This window comes from Watersipora subatra, chromosome 1, assembly GCF_963576615.1.
Source record: "Watersipora subatra chromosome 1, tzWatSuba1.1, whole genome shotgun sequence".
NCBI classification, from domain to species: Eukaryota; Metazoa; Bryozoa; class Gymnolaemata; order Cheilostomatida; family Watersiporidae; genus Watersipora; species Watersipora subatra.
Genome location: NC_088708.1, coordinates 13067365 through 13086757, shown reverse-complemented (window position 1 = coordinate 13086757; position 19393 = coordinate 13067365). Strand labels below are relative to the sequence as shown.

Below are 19393 nucleotides of genomic sequence, written 5' to 3'. Positions count from 1 at the left end.
CTTCAATAACGCAAAAGTCCAAATGATTATGAAACCAACGGCTGACACGGAGTTCCATTATAAATCTTTCAAAGGCCCATAAAAGGCATAGAACACTGCAATTCGAGCTGTTTACAAGGAAATGCAGCCAGGAACAACTCTTCCAGTCATAATTGTAATACACTAATATGAACAAATTTATGTTCATATAAATTTCACAAATTACATCACATCGAGATATTTAAAAGTTGTTGCTGACAACTAAATGCAAATAGGCAAGAGCACATTGAAGACAGGAATGCATAGGACATTATTTTACTAACAATGAAAAGCCAATGTAACAAACAGGAAAAGGCTAAAAAATTCAATGAGTGAGCCGCTAGCAAGGTTGAGTGCCTCTGATGAATAAACATTTTATATGACATCAACAAAACCAGGAAAATATAGTATTGCGGAGCAAGTAGAATAGTAGCAGCAAGCTACTCGAGTTGACTTGTCAATTATATGCAAGTCAAAAATTACCTTTAGTAGCAGTAGCCAGTCAGTGCATGCGCGATGTTCATCTGCTGTACCCAGCCAGTTTTAAGTGTTTAAAATTAAATGTAAAACTAAGTTTGCACCACTTACTTAGAACACAACATCGAAACAAGACACAAAAATGCGCTATTGGCTAGCTGTCGCATACCTATTTTAAAGAAAACCATTTTTTTTTCTTCTACTCACCTAATATCATTTCAAACTTTAAATTTGCATGCTTACTCAGCTGCGTTTGATAACACATGTATAAAATTAATTAGCAAATATAGTACATTTACTAACAAGAAGACCAATAATGCTTATGGAGAAATTGAAATATTCTCTTACATTACTGTATGTTGACTGATAAAGAAAGTTTGTAAACTAAATAACCCCGATGTATTATTTTTTATCATAAACCTTAACTGGAAATAATGAAAAATACAAAGGTATGTGTGTAGATTAATATTACTTAGTACAAGCAGTTGGGAACAAATTGCTGATTACCAGCAATTTAAACTTTATGTGATGTTTTGTAAAGTATTTTAGATGCATAAATATGCAAACCAATTTCTTAAATTAAGGGTTTGGACATTTGAAATGAAGTGATTGAAATATAATAATTTAAGTCCAGTGTAAAGGCCTAGCTGATAGATGACATACGTAACTTTAGAGCAACTGGGCCAGCGTATGAGCTTTTATAGTCAGAAAATCTATGATTAGGCCTATTATATTCAAGAGTTTTAGTCTATAACAACACATCTTTAATAAGCCTAGCAAGCTACCACAGAGCGGCCAACACTTGGTTCAACGAATTTTCTCAGACTATTCATAAAACACAAAAGCTCAGAAAGGTTAGTACACAAAGTAAAATTTGTTTAACCGAAGAATTCATGCATGTGCTGTTGCCGTACGAAGACGGGTAGGCAGCATGTCTACAATCATAGCGAACTCACACCGCAGGCGATTTATACAGCTTATCGACCAGTACGAAGTGTAAAACTTCATGCTAACTACGGTTTCATAACATGAAAAATTGAGAATGATTAACAATTACAAAATGTTTATCTTAGCACGTATTATTATATCGTTTAGGCTATCTTGTCTATAGAAATTGAGCCTACCCAAAATAGCCACAAACGGACACAACAGAAACCAAACCATAAGTGAAAATATCTATAGATCGTTAAATAACGTAACATATCATTTTAATATTTAAAACATATCCTGAATAATCTTTTGAAAACAAAATTTTATTAGGAAAAATATGATAGCTGGGCATACTAACAAATAGCCCCTTTGGCTTACCGTGAAAGGAGATATTTTCTTGTCAGCCATTTTTAGTGTTGTTTTTTTATGCGAAAAGCTTCGAAACACGGGGACGGGTTTTACTAGTTCGCACTCAAACGACAGATTTGATCAAGACTGGAGAACGCTCTCAGCCAAACCATATAAACAGAATTTGACGAAATATACTCTATAATACATTCACGGTAGCTTTTCCAGCATTCTCTTTGTTGACAGGTTCAACTATTATAGGACTGTATCAACTTTTATTACACAACACGTGAGTAACACCCGAGTTTTTCATTTAATTTACATTAACTCAGTTTTGGCAGTCATTCTTAATAAAAGCATACGTGTTGAGGATCCAATCTTTGCATCATCATAGGCTTTTTGCTATTTCACTTTTATGAGAAGGCTAATGTTAAATATTGCCTCCAAATATAGGTAATGAGTAAGAACGAAATGAAAACTGTATATTCTTTTTTGTATATTGTGAGTAACATTTTTACAAAGTTATAGCTTGAGAAAGTTAGCCAAATCAAATACATGTGAGTAGCTATAGGATAAAAGAAGCAGTTGGTAGTTGCTAATAATGTGTTAGTGTTAATGACGTAACCATACTGAACTGTCATTGTAAAAACGCAGTTCGCCTTGTATCACTGAAAGTTACGTAGCACAAAAGTAAACTAGTGTTTTTATCTCATTTAAGTAATCCTGCCTCTTTAGACCAACTCATTATTTTATATATTTATTAGTGCATTTGAGTGTTGTGTTTTTCTCAAAGTGTTTAGTCTTTGGCATCTTTATTTTAGTGGTTATGGGAGGGTTATGTAGGTAGCGAGTTGTTATATCTATTCTTGATTAGAGGGTGAAACTTGATGTGGTATGGCATTGTAGGCCTACCAATTTTTGATTGGTGAATTGAGCTTTATTCTGAGGTCTCAAATGCCCATTTGTAAGAACCGAATTTACTTTCGCTAATAGTAATTCAGCAATCGTTATGGTCATAGATATGGCGCCTTGACAGTGCCTCGCGTTGCGCGTTCACAACTCGAGTTGTACAACTCGAGTTGTACAACTAGTACAACTCGAGTTGTACAACTCGAGTTGCACAACTCGAGTTGTGAACAAGCAACGCGACTTTTCAAAAGTAAGGTGCAATATATTGGTATTACGGTAGCATAACCATAGATCTGGTTATATTAACAATGGTATATCAATAGGCACCCGTTAGCTAATAGAAATTAAACTATGTATGTACTGTAAAACTAGAGCTAATAGCGAATTATACTGCGCCGAGTTTGCAACTCTAGTTGTACAACTCGAGTTATATTTACCAACTCGAGTTTGCAAAAATAACTCGAGTTGTACAACTCGAGTTACACAACTTGAGTTCATCAAAAATCCAGGCCGAGTTCTTTTAGCAGCAACTCGAGTTCAACAACTCGGCTTGAGAACATCTCATCATTTCATTTTCTCTAGCTATATTTTCTATATATGGAATTTATTTTGGTGCATCATTAAATGCCATTGAAATAATTTCTATGTTCATTTTCGGTGTTCATTCAGTTTTTTGTCAGGTTCTAGAGAGATAACTCTTTTTTCATTTGAAAAAGAAGTGGCCTACCTCCCACATAGATTGTTTTTAGTTTGCTTTTTACTTTCTACAATTGTTTTTGTCTCGTTATATTTATAGAAATAAATATGCACAAATATCGCCAATATATATATAATTTAAATGTGTCTATATATTTAAACTATTATTATTAAATTTCTGTAAATGTTCTGTAAATGAGACACCCCAATTACTCACTTTGCTTTTTTACAAACCCGTGTTAGTTTTGCGTATAACACAACTCGAGTTAATCATAAACCCAGGCCGAGTTGTACAATTCGGCAAGTCGAGTTGTACAACTCGAGTTGTGAACGTGCAACGCGAGGCACTGTAAGGCGCCATACACAGACCTTTGTTTTTGTGGAGCAAAAGAACATCGATTTTTATTGCCTAAAAATAAATTCTTACAAAAAAAGGCACGCAAGTTCTTTTTTGGAGCAATGAAAAAGCATGAATTTTTCTAGCTCAAGTCTCATCACATTTTTTTCACATTTGGAATATCCTTCAACCTCGGTCTAAAGTTCATGACGGCAGGGCTGCACATTTGGGCCATGAACTATGAGCTTGCATTCTAATTAGTGTTGGCTAAGCTATTCCAGAGAAAATCGAGATTTAATTGTTTTAGTATTTTCGAAGTTTAATTTCAGATAAGTGGGCCCCATTCATCAAACCAGTGAGATAGTATTTTTGTTAAATAGCATTCTTGCAACAATCCAATTTGATTTTTACTAAGATATGTAATAGTAAATATCTTTTTAATATATTTTTAGCGATTTTTCATTTAACTTGATAAGTTGCTATGCATGAGCATTCTCACCAGTGTCTGTGCTCTGTATTTATTTGTTTGAGATGTCATGCAATAATAGCACAATGTCTCGGCTACAGAACTTTTCGATACATTAATAGTTACTTGATGATATAGGTTTCTATACCACTTCCTTATTCCTTACACACTTGCTTCACTTTTTTATGTTGTTATTGTGTCACAGCATTCTTATTTTGGTTGCTCCAACATGTCTTTGTAGGCTATTTCTTTCATGTATATGTTTTATGTGTCCTTGTTACTTCAAGTGGCTAGTTCATGATTTTTACATTATATAGTGAATATTGTAACGCGAAAGCTCACCAGCTAGAGTTCTACAAATTCTGTTTACTTTTATAGCGAAAATTGTCATCAATTAGAGTTTTACACACAATAAATTCATCAACATTGTTGGGAGCATAACCTTTTTGTGGTGAGCTAGAATTCAATAATAGAAGTTCTAATAGATTCCATAAAGCGCCAAAAGCTACCAAAAGACACTAAGCATTAAGTATGAGCATAATTGTATGATAGTTAGCAAACAACAACACACAAAGTTACAAAACCTTTTAAACTGTTCACAAACTTCTCAAGGCTTCATGAGACGCAATGCAGAGATCCCTAAATTTATATACATTTTTATTCATGTACACATATGGTGCATGAAAACTTTCAAGTTAGTTGAAGGATAATGACAGTTGTTAGGTTAACCTAAGTTCATTATTTTATCACCACAAAAAGTACAAAATAGTAGTAGAAGGGTTCTATCTCAATGATATTTATATCCTAGGTAAGGAGGCCAATCCCAAACTACATGGAGAATATTAGGTGGTAAATTCAAACAAAAGCTCAGAATTAAAATTTTTAGGTTGGTAGCTAAAGGCGGTAGTATACAAATAAGTATTCTTTAAATATACTCATACTGCCTTGTAGAATGGCTTCTTAGGCTAAGTGTGCATATAGTTGCAGCAATATCTAAAATCTTCATAGGTATATAAAGGTTTTAGCCATTGGTGCAACCAAGCCACACATTCAACCTCATTTCTGAAAAATTTGCGCATATATTGAATGATTACTTACTTGTTTACTACCACCTTTAGCTACCAACCTAATAGTTTTAATCATGGGCTATTGTTTGATTTTCACCATCCATTAATCTATTTGTGTTCAATAATAGATACTCGTGATATTCTAGGATCTAGCGTAGCCAGCTTTAATGCAACAGGCCAAATTCAGTTTGTATGTTTTGTATTGAATAGACATCAAAAAACTTTTCAAACCAGACTATTGCAAATTTTATTTTAGCAGTTTTTAAAAGGACAGCTTTCTTTAGCTATCTCGACCAGATTAACTTGGAATCCTGCAGTGTACTTTTGCTGAAACAAACCGCCAACAGCAGAACAATAGACAAATGAAGTTCTCCCAAAACTACTTGATAAAATATTTTCTGTAGTCCTAAAACAATAACTGGAAAATTTGGAATGATTATCTGCTCGGAGTTTGTCACCGGTTAATTCACGTTAAACCGTAAGTTGACTTTTTTGTAACTTATAGCTAAAGCGTTAATTGTCTAAGTTCATGGATTAGTAACGTTTCAAAGTATTAAAAATGTAATAACTTTCAAGTTAAGAGTTTGAGACTTGCGAACCATAGAACCTAACATTTCATTGACTTTGTAGGTTTATAAGCAACTTGAAAGAAATCAGGTTTACGGCTACAACAACGATGTTAGGTTGTTATTACGTGGTTATATGCATCTCTTGTATTAATCATATCAATAGTAAGCTTGGGATTGTTGGTGCACAAAACAAACCCATCTGACTAATTTGAAAGTTGCATGAATTCATTAAATATATTTGAGCATATGTTGACTAAAACTTATTTTAGAATATTGAAAAATCGTGTAATCACTGTAAAAATACAGTCATCTGTAGGAAAGGGTCTAGTTGCATTACTCTGCAGCAAACTTGAGCACACTTGCAGGTATAAAAGAAATAAAAGTTAGCTATAGTTATGACACAACATAACTATAGCTAACTTGTTTTTTATATACATCTATATATATATTTTTATATACAGCTATATATGTATATTTTTATATATATCTATATTAAGAAATGCTGTTTTGTCATTGCGGGTGTTTGTTAGTTACGTAAACGCTAAGCGTCTCTATATTTTTGGTCGAATTCATCTCCAATGGAAGTTTCACACACATAGGCTTTCCGCCTTCCAATAGGTCACTAAAAATATTTGGTTGATACTCCGAGTGATTCCTGAGAACTAGTCTTGTAAACACGCACCTACAGGCTATCTGATTGAAAATTAAAGAAACCCTGGTCATTGCCTGGCTTAATGCTCATATTGACTAATTTTTTGTTTCTGCATCAGCAATGGTAAGCAACTAGCTATAACATTTTGTATAATTGGCGGAAATAAACGCAAAACCTGCACAAACTTGCCTTTGTCCTCTTCGGTAAGAATTGAAAGTACGTGGAAGCTGAATAATGTCAAATTTGATGGACAATCGGTCAGTTGAAGTTTTATTTTCATGAGACTTACTCCGGTTCATCTGTGCTAGCAGAATATATAATTTTTGATGAGTTTTATGCATATGTAATGTTTTTCTTATGCAGATTCTTATGCTTAGCCTTCTGGTAGAATTTGTGTTAAAAATGGAATTATCTGTAGCCCTTATCAGTGTTATTAGACCTAGTTTAGCTTGTCTACCAATCGCCATACTTGAACATTATAAAGATCTGTGATGCTTTGTAGAAAGTTGTCATCTTGAATTGTTGTACAATTATTTTTGTGATGTATTAACAATAAAAATTAGTAACACGCTGTATTTAAAAGAGTTAGAAGGAAACAACATTAGCTGCTTGCCCATTGTGTTGTACGTATTATTTGTGACTAGGTTTATCTCGCTCATGACAAATGTTTATGGTAAATCCATAAATAACTTATCTCATGATATTATTTGCAACAGTTGATATAGCCTTATGGAAAGTCTATCATTTAGAAGTCAGTTTTTAAATATGATTCTAACGACATTGTGTTCCTCATGATTGCTATAACAATAGTTTTAAATACAGGATCAATAAAAATGCATTTATATGTAAATATAATAAAAGCTTGCTGTCTCAATACTATTAACCCTCTACATGATTCTTTTACATTTGCACAGCAACAGAGCGCCATGAGGTCACACTGTATCTGAAAGGTAAAATGGTAGTAGTTGTGCTCAGAATGTTCTCTCTCATTGTAGAGCCAGAATTTGTAGATGAGACTAGATACATGTACATCCATAACATACGATGGGCAGCACTGTCAGCGCTGGAAGAGACAATGATGAGCTCGTAGACAATTTAATCCAAGCCGAATGTATCACCTCCAAACTAGTGGAAAAAGTTTTTCGTTCGGTTGACCGGGGAGAGTATTACCTTCCTAAGAGCAGGAGTGAAGCGTATGAAGTATGTCAAAAATATAACGTACCATAAGACTTTTATTTGAGCGCCTTGGCACTGTATTTTACAATCCAATCTTATTGTGGTGTTTTATTACGGTTGACGTTCAAATAGAGGGCGGCGTTCAAATAGATGTTAGAGAAAATTCTGAGCATAGTTGTATTCTTCAAATAGCTTCTCAGAATTTTGGGAAGATAAATTGAACCATTTTACGGGCGAAGTGATGTAAAACATTAGCTATATACAGTTATTAATTATTTCTATGCTGTTGCTTTCAATGGTTTAAAGCAAAAACTGTAAAGCTTTGGAGTTAGAGAACAGGCTTTGATACGAACAGGAACAACGAAAGAATTAATGGTTATTGATTTAACCGAGTCATTATTAGTATGATTTTGTGGACACTTTCCTACTGATCACTTGCTATTATGGATTGGTAAAAATCAAAGGATGTCAAAGTGGTGGTTAATTAAAGGGTGGCGCTCTATTTCTGACCATGCTCCTATAATGGCAGTCAAATAAAGGTTGCATTCAATCGAAGTTTTGCATTCAAATAGCGGTTTTACGGTAGTCTGTTTTCATGAGTGTAAGGAGAAGACTGCATTAGTTACTACATGTTATAGCATAATATACATGTAACTGAAAATGTACAAGATAATTTTAGATTAGTTGCACCATGTTATCAGGAGATTTATGGCAGCATTTGATGCTATTTCTGCCCTAAATTATGCTTGTACAGTTTGCTAGCGGAGATGCTTAAGATTCCAACTTGGAAAATCCTGTTACGTTATGGAAAATCTCGACAGTTCATGCATACTCTGATTCTGGTAACGCAGGACCAAGCATGGCGGGAGAAGAATTTGCACCTCTCGGCACCAAGTATTTATGCTAAAGTAATGGAGGCACTGAAACTAGAAAAGAATCTCTCCTTCCTTAATATGGGCAGTGGTACTGGCTACTTGAGCACAATGGTTGGCCTTATTCTCGGTAAGTTTAGTTCACATCACTAGTTATGGGACATCTTCAAATTCTTTGTTACTTCATCACAAGATGGGAATGTCTTCCTAACGCCTGTCATAGCAGGATAGTCAATATTTTTGCTTTGCGCAAAGTGCTAGCGCTTTATGTATAACTCTCGAGTTTTCTCTTCGATTTAATGGTTATGCTTGACTTTGTAATGACATTTATATGTCTTGTAGGCTCTGGTCCTAATTCTTGCAATCACGGGGTTGAATTTCATGCTAGCACGATACAATATGCCTACACGAAGCTTGAGAACTTTATAACGACTAGCACGTCATTTGATGAATATGATTTCTGCATGCCCGAATTCTTTCACGGTGAGTATACCTGAAACCTCATAGTGAACTTTTGGTAGCTTTTGGATGCATTTAGCCTAGCCATAGCCAGACTCGCAATGCTCCCTATATTACTGTTTAGAATTTTGGTTTCAAGTTTTTCAGCCTCGAGTTGTACATGTGTCAGAATTTTTTATTACGAGGTTTAAAATTTTTGTCCAAAAACCAAGTTGCCATTGTATAGACATTTATGATTATTTAATAGCTAAATATGAAATATATGCCTTGACTCTTCAAAGACTCTGGAGATAACAGCTTTCGAGTTCCCTAAATTTGTTTTACACAAATCTCCGTTTAATGTGCTTATTTTGTCATCACAATAGCATAAAATGAGTTTGGTGATTTTTGCATGTGTTATTTCATACCTATTTGGTTCATGGAAAAGTATTTTGGTTACAAACATGAAAGGTAAGTTTGTAATTTTATAAAATAAGTTCATAAGTTCTGGCAACATACATTTCAAGTTATGTTGTTTTACGTTGGATGAAGCTATATGTGTTTGCTTTTTATTTAGTTTAAAAGAAGTTGTACATGTAAGCCTACTGTACATACCCGATGCATTATCTCACTGGTTACCTGTTGTAGCGGCTAACTGAATTTTTTTAATGGTATTTCGGCTGACCGAAATTCCGCGAAATACTACCCTATGTCTTTGTCGCGGAATTTTTTCAGCGACAAAGACATAGTATTTCATTTTAGTTTTATGAATTTTCATAATCTCATAGTCTCATAGTCATAGTCTCATCATCTCATGTCTTTTAGGCGGCACTGAAAATTTTGAAATTGAAATTTGGTAGCGTTCCTTGAGTGTTTCAGAAGTGTCATCTGAAATTTATAGTTGGACAAGTCTGCGGCGAGCTATTTGATTTTTATTGCAACGTTGTCATGCTAAGTACATTAAACCATAACTGTCACGTAAAACGTTTATAGTATTTACTAGGTAAATCAGACACGCTGATCAGGGCAGTATCCACCTGTTTAAAAATGGTACTGCAGGGAGAGTCCAAGAGGGGTACCGAGCATCCTCTTGGTGGGGGAAGGGGGGGGGGGGTCCGGGGGTTCTCCCCCGGGAAAATTTTTAGTATAACTAGTCAAAATGGTGCAAATCTAGCGCACTTGGCTCCTGATGGGGCACATGTTCTAACAGCAAATTTGACATTATAATCCAGTTTTCTAAATATAAAACTGTTTATTGAGATTGTTTTTAACAACTCTTATTAAAAATATAATGTGAATGGAAGCTGCTGAAGGGGTTGGCCACAGCTAGCATGAGGTAGAATTATCACCAGATACAATGCTGAATGGTGTGGGAGATGAGTAGTCTCCTATGAAATAATTTAATTAAATAATATTGTAGAGTTAAAAAGTAAAATTAATAGAGCACCATGTTAAAAATAATGTACTTAAACTATAGTCTATGATACTGAGCAAGTAGTACCTACATGTAGTAGATTTAGGTTTGAGCTATGCATGTTACATGCATAGCTCAAACTTAATTTATTTCTATGAACAAAATCTTTTGTACATAAGCATTAATTTACATATCTACTACTACAAAAAAACACAACCATGTACAATTTTCTCTGTATGAAATGCTTGAAGCATTCCTTTCGGTAGAGTCCAACGCTATAACGTTGCCGTGCGAGCTACCATAACGATCGTTTTTCTCTGTATATTCCAAGTATTATAAAAGTCTAAAAATTTTACATTACTTCCATCATTTGAATTATTGTTATTCTAATCACACCAAAAAATCACTTACAATCGGAGAATAAAATAATATTTTATTTTACCGTTTTGAAAGTCGAGTCGATGTTGACTGGTATTTCCAGCTTTTATTCTTTTCCAGGGAGGCGCGATTTCATTAGCACAAAGCAACGCCTTTCGGATAATCGTTTCATATCTTAATTTATCGACTAATATCTTGTTGATGATATTTAAAACTTACTAGGATTCATATCCGTTGCGAGATAGCAGCTTTATACTAAAAGCGCCGCAAATGCCGTTTCTCCACACAACCGATAAACGACATTTTGGCCATTTCCCTAGTCAAAGTGTTAAAATCAAGCAAAATGACGTGAATTCCGGGATTTTGAGCCTCAAAAAATGGTACTGCCATGGCAGTAGCTGCAGTATAGGAGAATACGGCCCTGACGCTGATTCCGATTTTGTACTCAAAATAAAGATTAGTCCACTAACTTTCAGAGTAATGAAGGCTTCTTTACAGCGTTTTAATATCGGTCTCGAAAACAACACGATCGGCACAACAAGCTCCGCCCATAAATACGTGACGTAACCTAGCTTTTTAGGAACAGAAATTACGTAGGGATGTTTAGACCCATTTAGAATAATAGAAATGGGTGTTTTAAAATCTAAATTCAGCCTTAAAAATAATCTCAGTCTTTTCTGAAAGGTAGATAAGCTATTTAACAATGCATATTTAAAAAAGCGCGATAACAACGCTAGCTTGTGATAAAATCGTGCTTTTTGAGTTCCTTTTTGTTCCTTTGAGTTCCTTCTAGTTGTAGTTCTCGGCGTCCAGCCTATTTAAACATCATGTAACAAGCTACGAGCAATTTTAAATAGTTAATATATCTTTCATAAAAGATAGATTACCCTAGGACACTTTTATTTCGCTAGTATTTAGTTTCATGAGTAGCACATAGAGTAAAATTTCGCTGCAACTTAATTTCGCGGCTCTGATGAGTGCGAAAATATAGTGATGTGAAAATAAATGCAGTGGAAAAAAACAGATTGCATTACTCAGGTCCAGTTCGCTAATAAGAAAAAAATTCAATTTAAGACTAGTTCGTATTTGTAAACCGCAGGTTGAAATGTGTGAGTGAGATCGATAATTCAATTTGATCACTTGCTGCCATTTGTTTCTTGGACTATCAATGGCGTATAGGTCCCTCTCGCCGTGACTTTCACATTCGAGTCCCAAGAAGAAGAAAATAGATAGGTAACAACCAACTTCACAACCAAAACTGTACATGTACAACCCTTTCGCTGCCATAAACGCATTTATGTGTTTTCTAGGGGCCACTGCCATAAACGCATTTTTGGACTTTTACAGCAATTGCGTGGTAACCTGATTTTATAACCCACGGTCTTTAAGACTTTTATGAAATTGACAGTGTTGTCCGAAGATTTCTCTATAAAATCAGCCTAAAACAACGAAGCAATTTTAAACGTTTGTTTGAGAATTTCTAATCTAAAAACGAACATTTTTGTGTGAGTTCATTAACTACTGCGCGCGAGTCATAAAACAGGTAACTAGTTGATGATGACATTATAACCAATTAAGATTTAGATTTTCGTGATTATGCAGATAATTGAAGTAGCAGCACTGTCTCTGACAGTGGTGAAAGTAATAGTTTTGTAAGAGTGAAGAACATTGTGGAGGATTGTTTTAGCTTCGGATCGATCGTAGCTTCACATAGCTTTATCATCGCGCACAAATAGAGATACATTGAATTTTTGCATAGCAATATTGGTTGAAATGTTGGCAAAATAAAATATGTAACAAAAATGTTCTAGGTAGAGATTGAACTTGAAAAAATACTGTATAAATATCATGAAGCAATATCAGCAATTTCGGTAAAATGGCTGGCACTAGGCCGGTAGCGAATTTGTACATCGTTGGCAGTGAAAGAGATAATGTGGTTGGACCTGATGAGGGTTGATATTGTTTTTGGTTGGTAATAAAATTCATCACAACAATTATTATTCTTCAATTTTATGACTTCACCTACCAGACTTTCATCCTCATCAGTTACAAATTCGGTGACTAAACTGATATCATCTTAATTTCCTTTGCCATGCTGCTCAGTTGGTGTATTAGCTATAATGAGTTTACCAGAAATTTCCCATTGAGCTCAACCACAGACCAAAATTGCCTGCATTTCTAATATGACAATTTTATTGTGGATATCAACGTACAAAGCTATTTAACTTCGCGTTTTCGCTCGTTCGTTATGATAGTTTAGTTTCGCTCATGAAATTTTCGCGATAGGACGACACCGCGAAAATGCCAAAGTTAGATGCCGCGAATACATAAGTGTCCTAGGGTATTTTACAGGCTGGATTTAGATAATAATGGGTTTTAAGACACCCATCTCTATTATTCTAAATCGGACTAAACATTCCTAACTTCTGTTCCTGAAAAAGCTAGGTTTCGTCACATATTTATGGGCGGAGCTTGCAATGCTGATTTTGTTGTTTTTGAAACGGATATTGAAACGTTTTAAAAAAGTCTAAATGACTTTGAAGGTTAGTGGACCAATTTTTATTTTGAGTACAAAATCAGAATCAGCATGGCGGATTTACCTACAAAATAAGATAAAAGTTGTACGTGACAGTTATGGTTTAAAATTGCAATATCCATTTGAGGTGAGTTTTCAACAATGCTAGGTGTATTATCAGTACAAATAACTTGAAATATGGTATATTAATAGCTTAGCATAACTCATTGAAACAAAAAGATTTTCAGTTGTACACTGTTTACAAACATATGACTTAGTTGGTCTGCCTTAGTATTAGACTTTTAAACATGGTTTATTTCAGTAGTTTTGTTGAAGTCTTCAGCACCTTTGGATTAGTAACGGCTATACTGTGTGAGGTTGAAAATGATAACTGAACCCACACTCGCTGTGTTTTGGAGTTTTTTAGTTGGTTATCGTAATCATACGGAAACTGGATCTCGATTGATTATTTGGCTAGTTTCTGATAAATCAAAAATTTACGCTGAACGATAAGCTGCTTTAGTTTGTAGCGATGTCTCACTGACTATTGGCTAGTGTACACTCAGATAATGCCTTGCAAAAAACTTGTGTTCAAATATAATTGGGTTTTACTGTTCATGTTTCGGAACACGGTTCTTAAAAACCTTATTTTCTTCTATCTTTTTTTGTTAAATTGTTTTTATGATCTGGGTTTAGAAACTGCTCTGCGACCAGGCGAGTGTCTCATATTTTCCAATAAATGGCTTCCTGGTGATATCAAATCTGTTATCAACACGTTTACGCATCTCTATTCATGCATCATCTGTATACAGCACATGATCTACATGTACTTCTGTGGTGAGTGTGATGAGTATCTGTGTGACACTCACAGGGGCAAAGTTAATGCTAATAATGAATGTTAATGCCCTAGTTTAGTCATAATGAGCATTCCATTCAACAGGGTGTGTTAAATTTCATCAGGAACATATATCCACAATTTTTTAGACTGATATGCTGGCCTAGTTAAAGAAATGATCGCTCATTGCGATTCGTTACTAGCAATCATAAGCGCGACTTGCCTACCGAGAGATCCCATTGACAATTTCTGTGGCCGTTTGAGAATTGCTATTTGGTTGTTAGTTTAATTTGGCTCGCAATAAAAAACTCTTGACTAATGTATTTTATTTTATTTGTGTTTTACCGACCAATGCCAACAAAAGCAAATGAAATCATTTAGAAAAAATAAGATAATAACATGGAAATTCAATAGTATTTAGAAAATCATTTCTTTTATGTTTGGTATTTTTATTAAAAAAAAAGATAAGAAAAACTTAGTCCACTGTAAACATTACTTCTACACAATGAAAAATCTGTTACATTGTTGTATGATCAAATTTTCATTAGCATGATGATAATTCCAGCAATTTTGGACTAACAAATGCATTTCAAATATATCATAATTCAAGCCGACCGAAATATGTACTTACTTGCATCTTAGTTCTTTTCTACTGTATGTTGGTACAACAAAATATTTTACTGAGTAATCACCAACTTTTTCATCAGCTGTACTTAGCATCCGTCAAAGATTTACTATATCTAAGTAAAATGGTGAATATTTCATTTAGAGATGCCCTGATCTTGGTATTGATATCAGTATCAGCTCCAATATAAAGGTGAAATATATGGATCTGTATCGATTATTTTATCTTAAATCTATATATCTACGAATCCACCAATGATGGTAGTAAGAGTATCATAGCTTATCATACCAACAGCTGTAATAAACAGAATGGTTTTGTGATCACTTTTATCCATAAACTGAGCAAAGTAATCGATGAAGTAAATGAACATTTTTGTTCTAGTTATGATTTAGACGATGTCTGTCACATTCCCATTCACAAAGACGGGGCATTACAACCACAATCACTTTATTACCTGTGGCACCCATAGGTTCATCCATAGGTTCACTTATAAGTTCCCTGTCACTTTCCAGGTAACTGTCTGAAGATATTCACTCAAATGAACTATGATAGGATATACTGTGGTGCCGAGTGCCCCGAGAAGGAATTAACTGTAATCAAAGGACTATTAAAAATAAATGGGATCGCTATCGTGCCCATTCGCCATCAAGTGAGTAGCATCTGATAGCCAAGCCTGTCATAAAAAAATTATTTGGTGCTCAACAGTTTCACAGTTGTCTTACTGAGCTTAAAGGTTGACTTGCAACAAAATTCACCTTACAGTTATTTGGTATCAAAAGATTAACCATGTTTTACTCTTTTGTGTTTTAGGTGCCAAATATGTGGAAATGTGATTACAAGCTTTTAAAAGCTCAAAAACGAAAAGCCGCCGTAGATTGGAATCCATTTATTTCTCGGACGTAATCATGACAGTTTGGTTATTGTTTTGTCACGTGATGTTCTCACGTGAATTGAAAGGCCAATAAAAAGCTCAATATAAACTGATCGTAACACTAGTTTATGACAAACACTTTGGGTTTCACCGAAGACCCCGTGTCAAATATAGATGCTCGCTACTTTAAAGTTTTGTTTCGGCTTGAACTAATCGTCAAGTCGTAATCTGATCATGTGACCAATACTTCCAAAATAATTTTTACAACACTTTTCGATTATCACAGGTGACCAACAGGCTCGTCATGATTATCAGACAATGATATATACTCCTTCGAGGTAAGGTTAAAAAATTAAATGATTTTTTACGCTAAGTTATAAGATATCACTGCTAAAAGTGACAGCATTACAATGATGATAAAACAGACGCGTAAAAACAATACGTAGACATGGTTTTATTGAATGCTTGAAGTATATTTGTGAACATATTTTGACGAATAAGGTTGCATGAATGTGTAAACAGAAACCATCTACCACAACTACGTTATATTTGAGCCGTTTTGGAAAGAGAATCCAAACTACGGCGGTCTCATGTGGCTGCGATTAACTGTTTGTTTTTTAGCTTTCAAGAGCTTGTAATCACATTCCCACATATTTTGCACTGGTTCATAATATTCACATGTAGTAGTCTGCAGCTCGGTTGCAGCTAAAGGGGCTTTTGCATCATTCAGTATTTAGCAACTTTATTATCTTAAATCACTCACTACACGTTTCATATATTGATAGCAAGCTAGAACTGACACCGACTAGGCTTCTGGTAATAGTCAGCTATGAATTTGTGATAGGTTGAAGAGATCTGTTAGTCATTTTGACCAATAGTTGGCCATGTTTTTTACTAATTTTACATTTTACCTTTATCAATCTTATTACGGGTCATTTTCATTAATATTATTATGTTATAAGAAAGTCTATAATTCTTTATTAGCATTGGCTGCTCATTATTGAATGTTATAAAGAAACAAACTATTTATACAAACAGGTGAGGCGCATGCCAGCTTCTATTGCGATTTGTTCAATATATGTGACAAAAAAATTTGCATCACAAATTTGGCGTGAGTAAATATGCAAGTGGCATTTAAATTTGAAGGCGTTTTTCTCATTCATGTTCTGGATGATGACATAGACATTACGCTTGGATTTTACATGCGTACCTTGCAGCTCCAACTGTAAATTAACTACAAATCTAAATACCTCTCATTCTAGTTCTATGAGCAGGAAATATGGGTATTCTACCGGTATTAGTTCTCTTGCTACATTCAGATTCTGCAAGGCTTCATGCAGTTGTGGTACGTGATAGAGGTTTGCCATTAGTAACTTGTGTCTTTAAAGGAAACAGACCGACAGTTTTGGATCATTTCAGATCTGTTTGAAGTTTTGACAAATAATCTTAACCTTTTATGCTTCAGACGCTGACTTTTTTTCTGGATGCCAAATAAAAATTCAGAATTTAGGTACCCCGAGACTGTTTGCTTCAGACACCAAACAAAAAATCGAAACATTTTGCTTCAGTTGCCAAATCAAAACCTCTAACTGGGTCTCACCATCCCACGGTGAGATAACTGAGGAAATCCGACGACATGGCTCGGTTGCCAACTGACACATTCTCCTTTTATCTTTAGTATTCAACCATTATATAAGGAAGTGTTCATGAAATACTGGCTGTATTGCGTTTTTGACGTGGTATAGAACTGCATTGTTCTATCACAAAAACACATTTTTACACATATTTATTTGACATGGAAATCTGCTGAAGCGACACTAAGTTACATATATGCTCTATGACAGATATAGTGTTATATTCCCATCCTAGCCAACTCTATTTAATAGTGTTTATGAAAAAGTCAGTGTACTTTACTTACATATAACCTTTTTAATATTTGATTTACAGTGTAAAGTAATACCAGAAGGCTAAAAAGATATCCCTTTTAGGGTCGGAACAGATTTTAAGTGTAAAAGAAAAATGTGTAATGGTGAAGTAGGAAGTTCGCATTTGGTTGTGCGAACAGTCTTTTTGATCGGATTGTGATCCAAATTCTGAAGTCGGACTGTATTTGTTTTGCCTTACAGTTATTGGAGATAATAAGAACTGGGGAAGATGATTTCTCATTGCACAGTTTTGCTGCTGTCACCTTTGCAGAGCTGCTGCCTCCCACCCCACTTGAAGAAGTCAGGCTTCGTAAGTTGTTATTTCTATGAGTTTATTGCTGGCAAGGTTCGCTTCAGCATCAGTTGAAGATCTTTAAAATTTCTCATGTCTCTCTTATTCAGATATAAGTGGTTGAAGTTTGGATAGGTTACACGAGTTTTCTGTTATTCAGATATAATGGTTGAAGGTCGGATGGGTTACACGAGTTTTCTGTTATTCAGATATAAGTGGTTGAAGGTTTGATGGGTTACACGAGTTTTCTGTTATTCAGATATAAGTGGTTAAAGCTTGGATGGGTTACACAAGTTTTCTGTTATCCAGATATAAGTGGTTGAAGTTTGGATAGGTTACACGAGTTTTCTGTTATTCAGATATAATAGTTGAAGGTTTGATGGGTTACACGAGTTTTTTGTTATTCATATATAAGTAGTTGAAGGTTTGATGGGTTACACGAGTTTTCTGTTATTCAGATATAAGTGGTTAAAGTTTGGATGGATTACACGAGTTTTCTGTTATTCAGATATAAGTGGTTAAAGTTTGGATGGATTACACGAGTTTTCTGTTATTCAGATATAAGTGGTTAAAGGATGGACAAGTTAAATGAATTTTATCAATTGTATTTAAGTGGGAGAAAGTAGGATAAAATCAATTTTTTGAGTTGAGACTGACGCTACTTCTCGACCAGCGAACTTGATTTAGTAGTCCCTTTTTATGAAGCAGGTGTTTGCAGTAAGATTTGTGATAGAGAATTCATGATGCTTTTTGGGAGAATGCCATCGAACATTGTTCGAATAAGTTATGGTTGTGTGTTTCTCTATGTGTGTTTATCAATATTGAATACTAAAAACCCACCTTTTATGTGGTGACATTCAATATTTGGAGGGATTTTAGGTGTTTTCTTATTTCTCATTTTACACAAAGTACAAATCTTCATATACCGTAAAATCTCTAATTGAATGCCATGGCGCTCTATTTTTTCAACACTTTTTCTGTAGTGGCGACTTTTCTGTAGTGGAATTTTGGAAAAATAAATTTAGCCTTTTTTCGGGCAAAGCGATTGTTGCCTATATTTTGCCCTCTTTTTCCGGTAGAATGATATTGAACCTTTTGGATGCAATAAATCTGCTAACTTACATCCAACTTGCCAAAGATCTCTTAATAAATATGCATTGAGAAACCGAGAAATATCCCTACCAGTTGATATCTATTGCTTGCAATTAACCTTTGATGCTATTGTAGCCTGTGTACTGTTTTGCAATTTGTTTGAGTTTTCAATTTTTATTTCACTCTAAATTTGAAAACATATATTTATTTTTTATCTATATTTACCAATGTTGCATAAAAGTTCATAGCATTCATTGATATGTTTGCTACAATTTGCAGTCAAAACTAGCTTTTTATGTGTAATAGAAGAGGAGTGATGAGCGTCGGTCAATTGTAAGATCAGATTATTGCAATGATGCTATCAAATAATATGCTATAAATCTGCAAATTTATAATTTATATAATGATAATCTATCAAATGATACAAATATATATTCATGAACAAGTGACATAAACTAGCCATACGTACATTACATGCAGGAACAAAAATT

At 34.5% G+C, this 19393-nt stretch overlaps 1 protein-coding gene across 2 annotated transcripts in view; it reads left to right on the top strand.

Moving 5' to 3' along the window:
• The first annotated feature begins 1412 nt into the window (after nucleotides 1–1412).
• LOC137406295 (protein-L-isoaspartate O-methyltransferase domain-containing protein 1-like) overlaps nucleotides 1413–19393 on the top strand; it is a 28824-nt gene continuing 10843 nt past the window's right edge. The window contains exons 1-6 of one of the 2 annotated variants that reach the window (XM_068092856.1): nucleotides 1413–1482; nucleotides 7465–7669; nucleotides 8497–8647; nucleotides 8860–9000; nucleotides 15235–15371; nucleotides 17720–17828. In XM_068092856.1, coding sequence (XP_067948957.1) covers nucleotides 7514–7669; nucleotides 8497–8647; nucleotides 8860–9000; nucleotides 15235–15371; nucleotides 17720–17828 — 694 coding nt within the window. In that variant the 5' untranslated portion in view covers nucleotides 1413–1482; nucleotides 7465–7513. Of the gene's footprint in view, nucleotides 1483–1914; nucleotides 2063–7464; nucleotides 7670–8496; nucleotides 8648–8859; nucleotides 9001–15234; nucleotides 15372–17719; nucleotides 17829–19393 lie in introns of those variants that run through there. The other variant, XM_068092848.1, reaches the window with a different exon arrangement.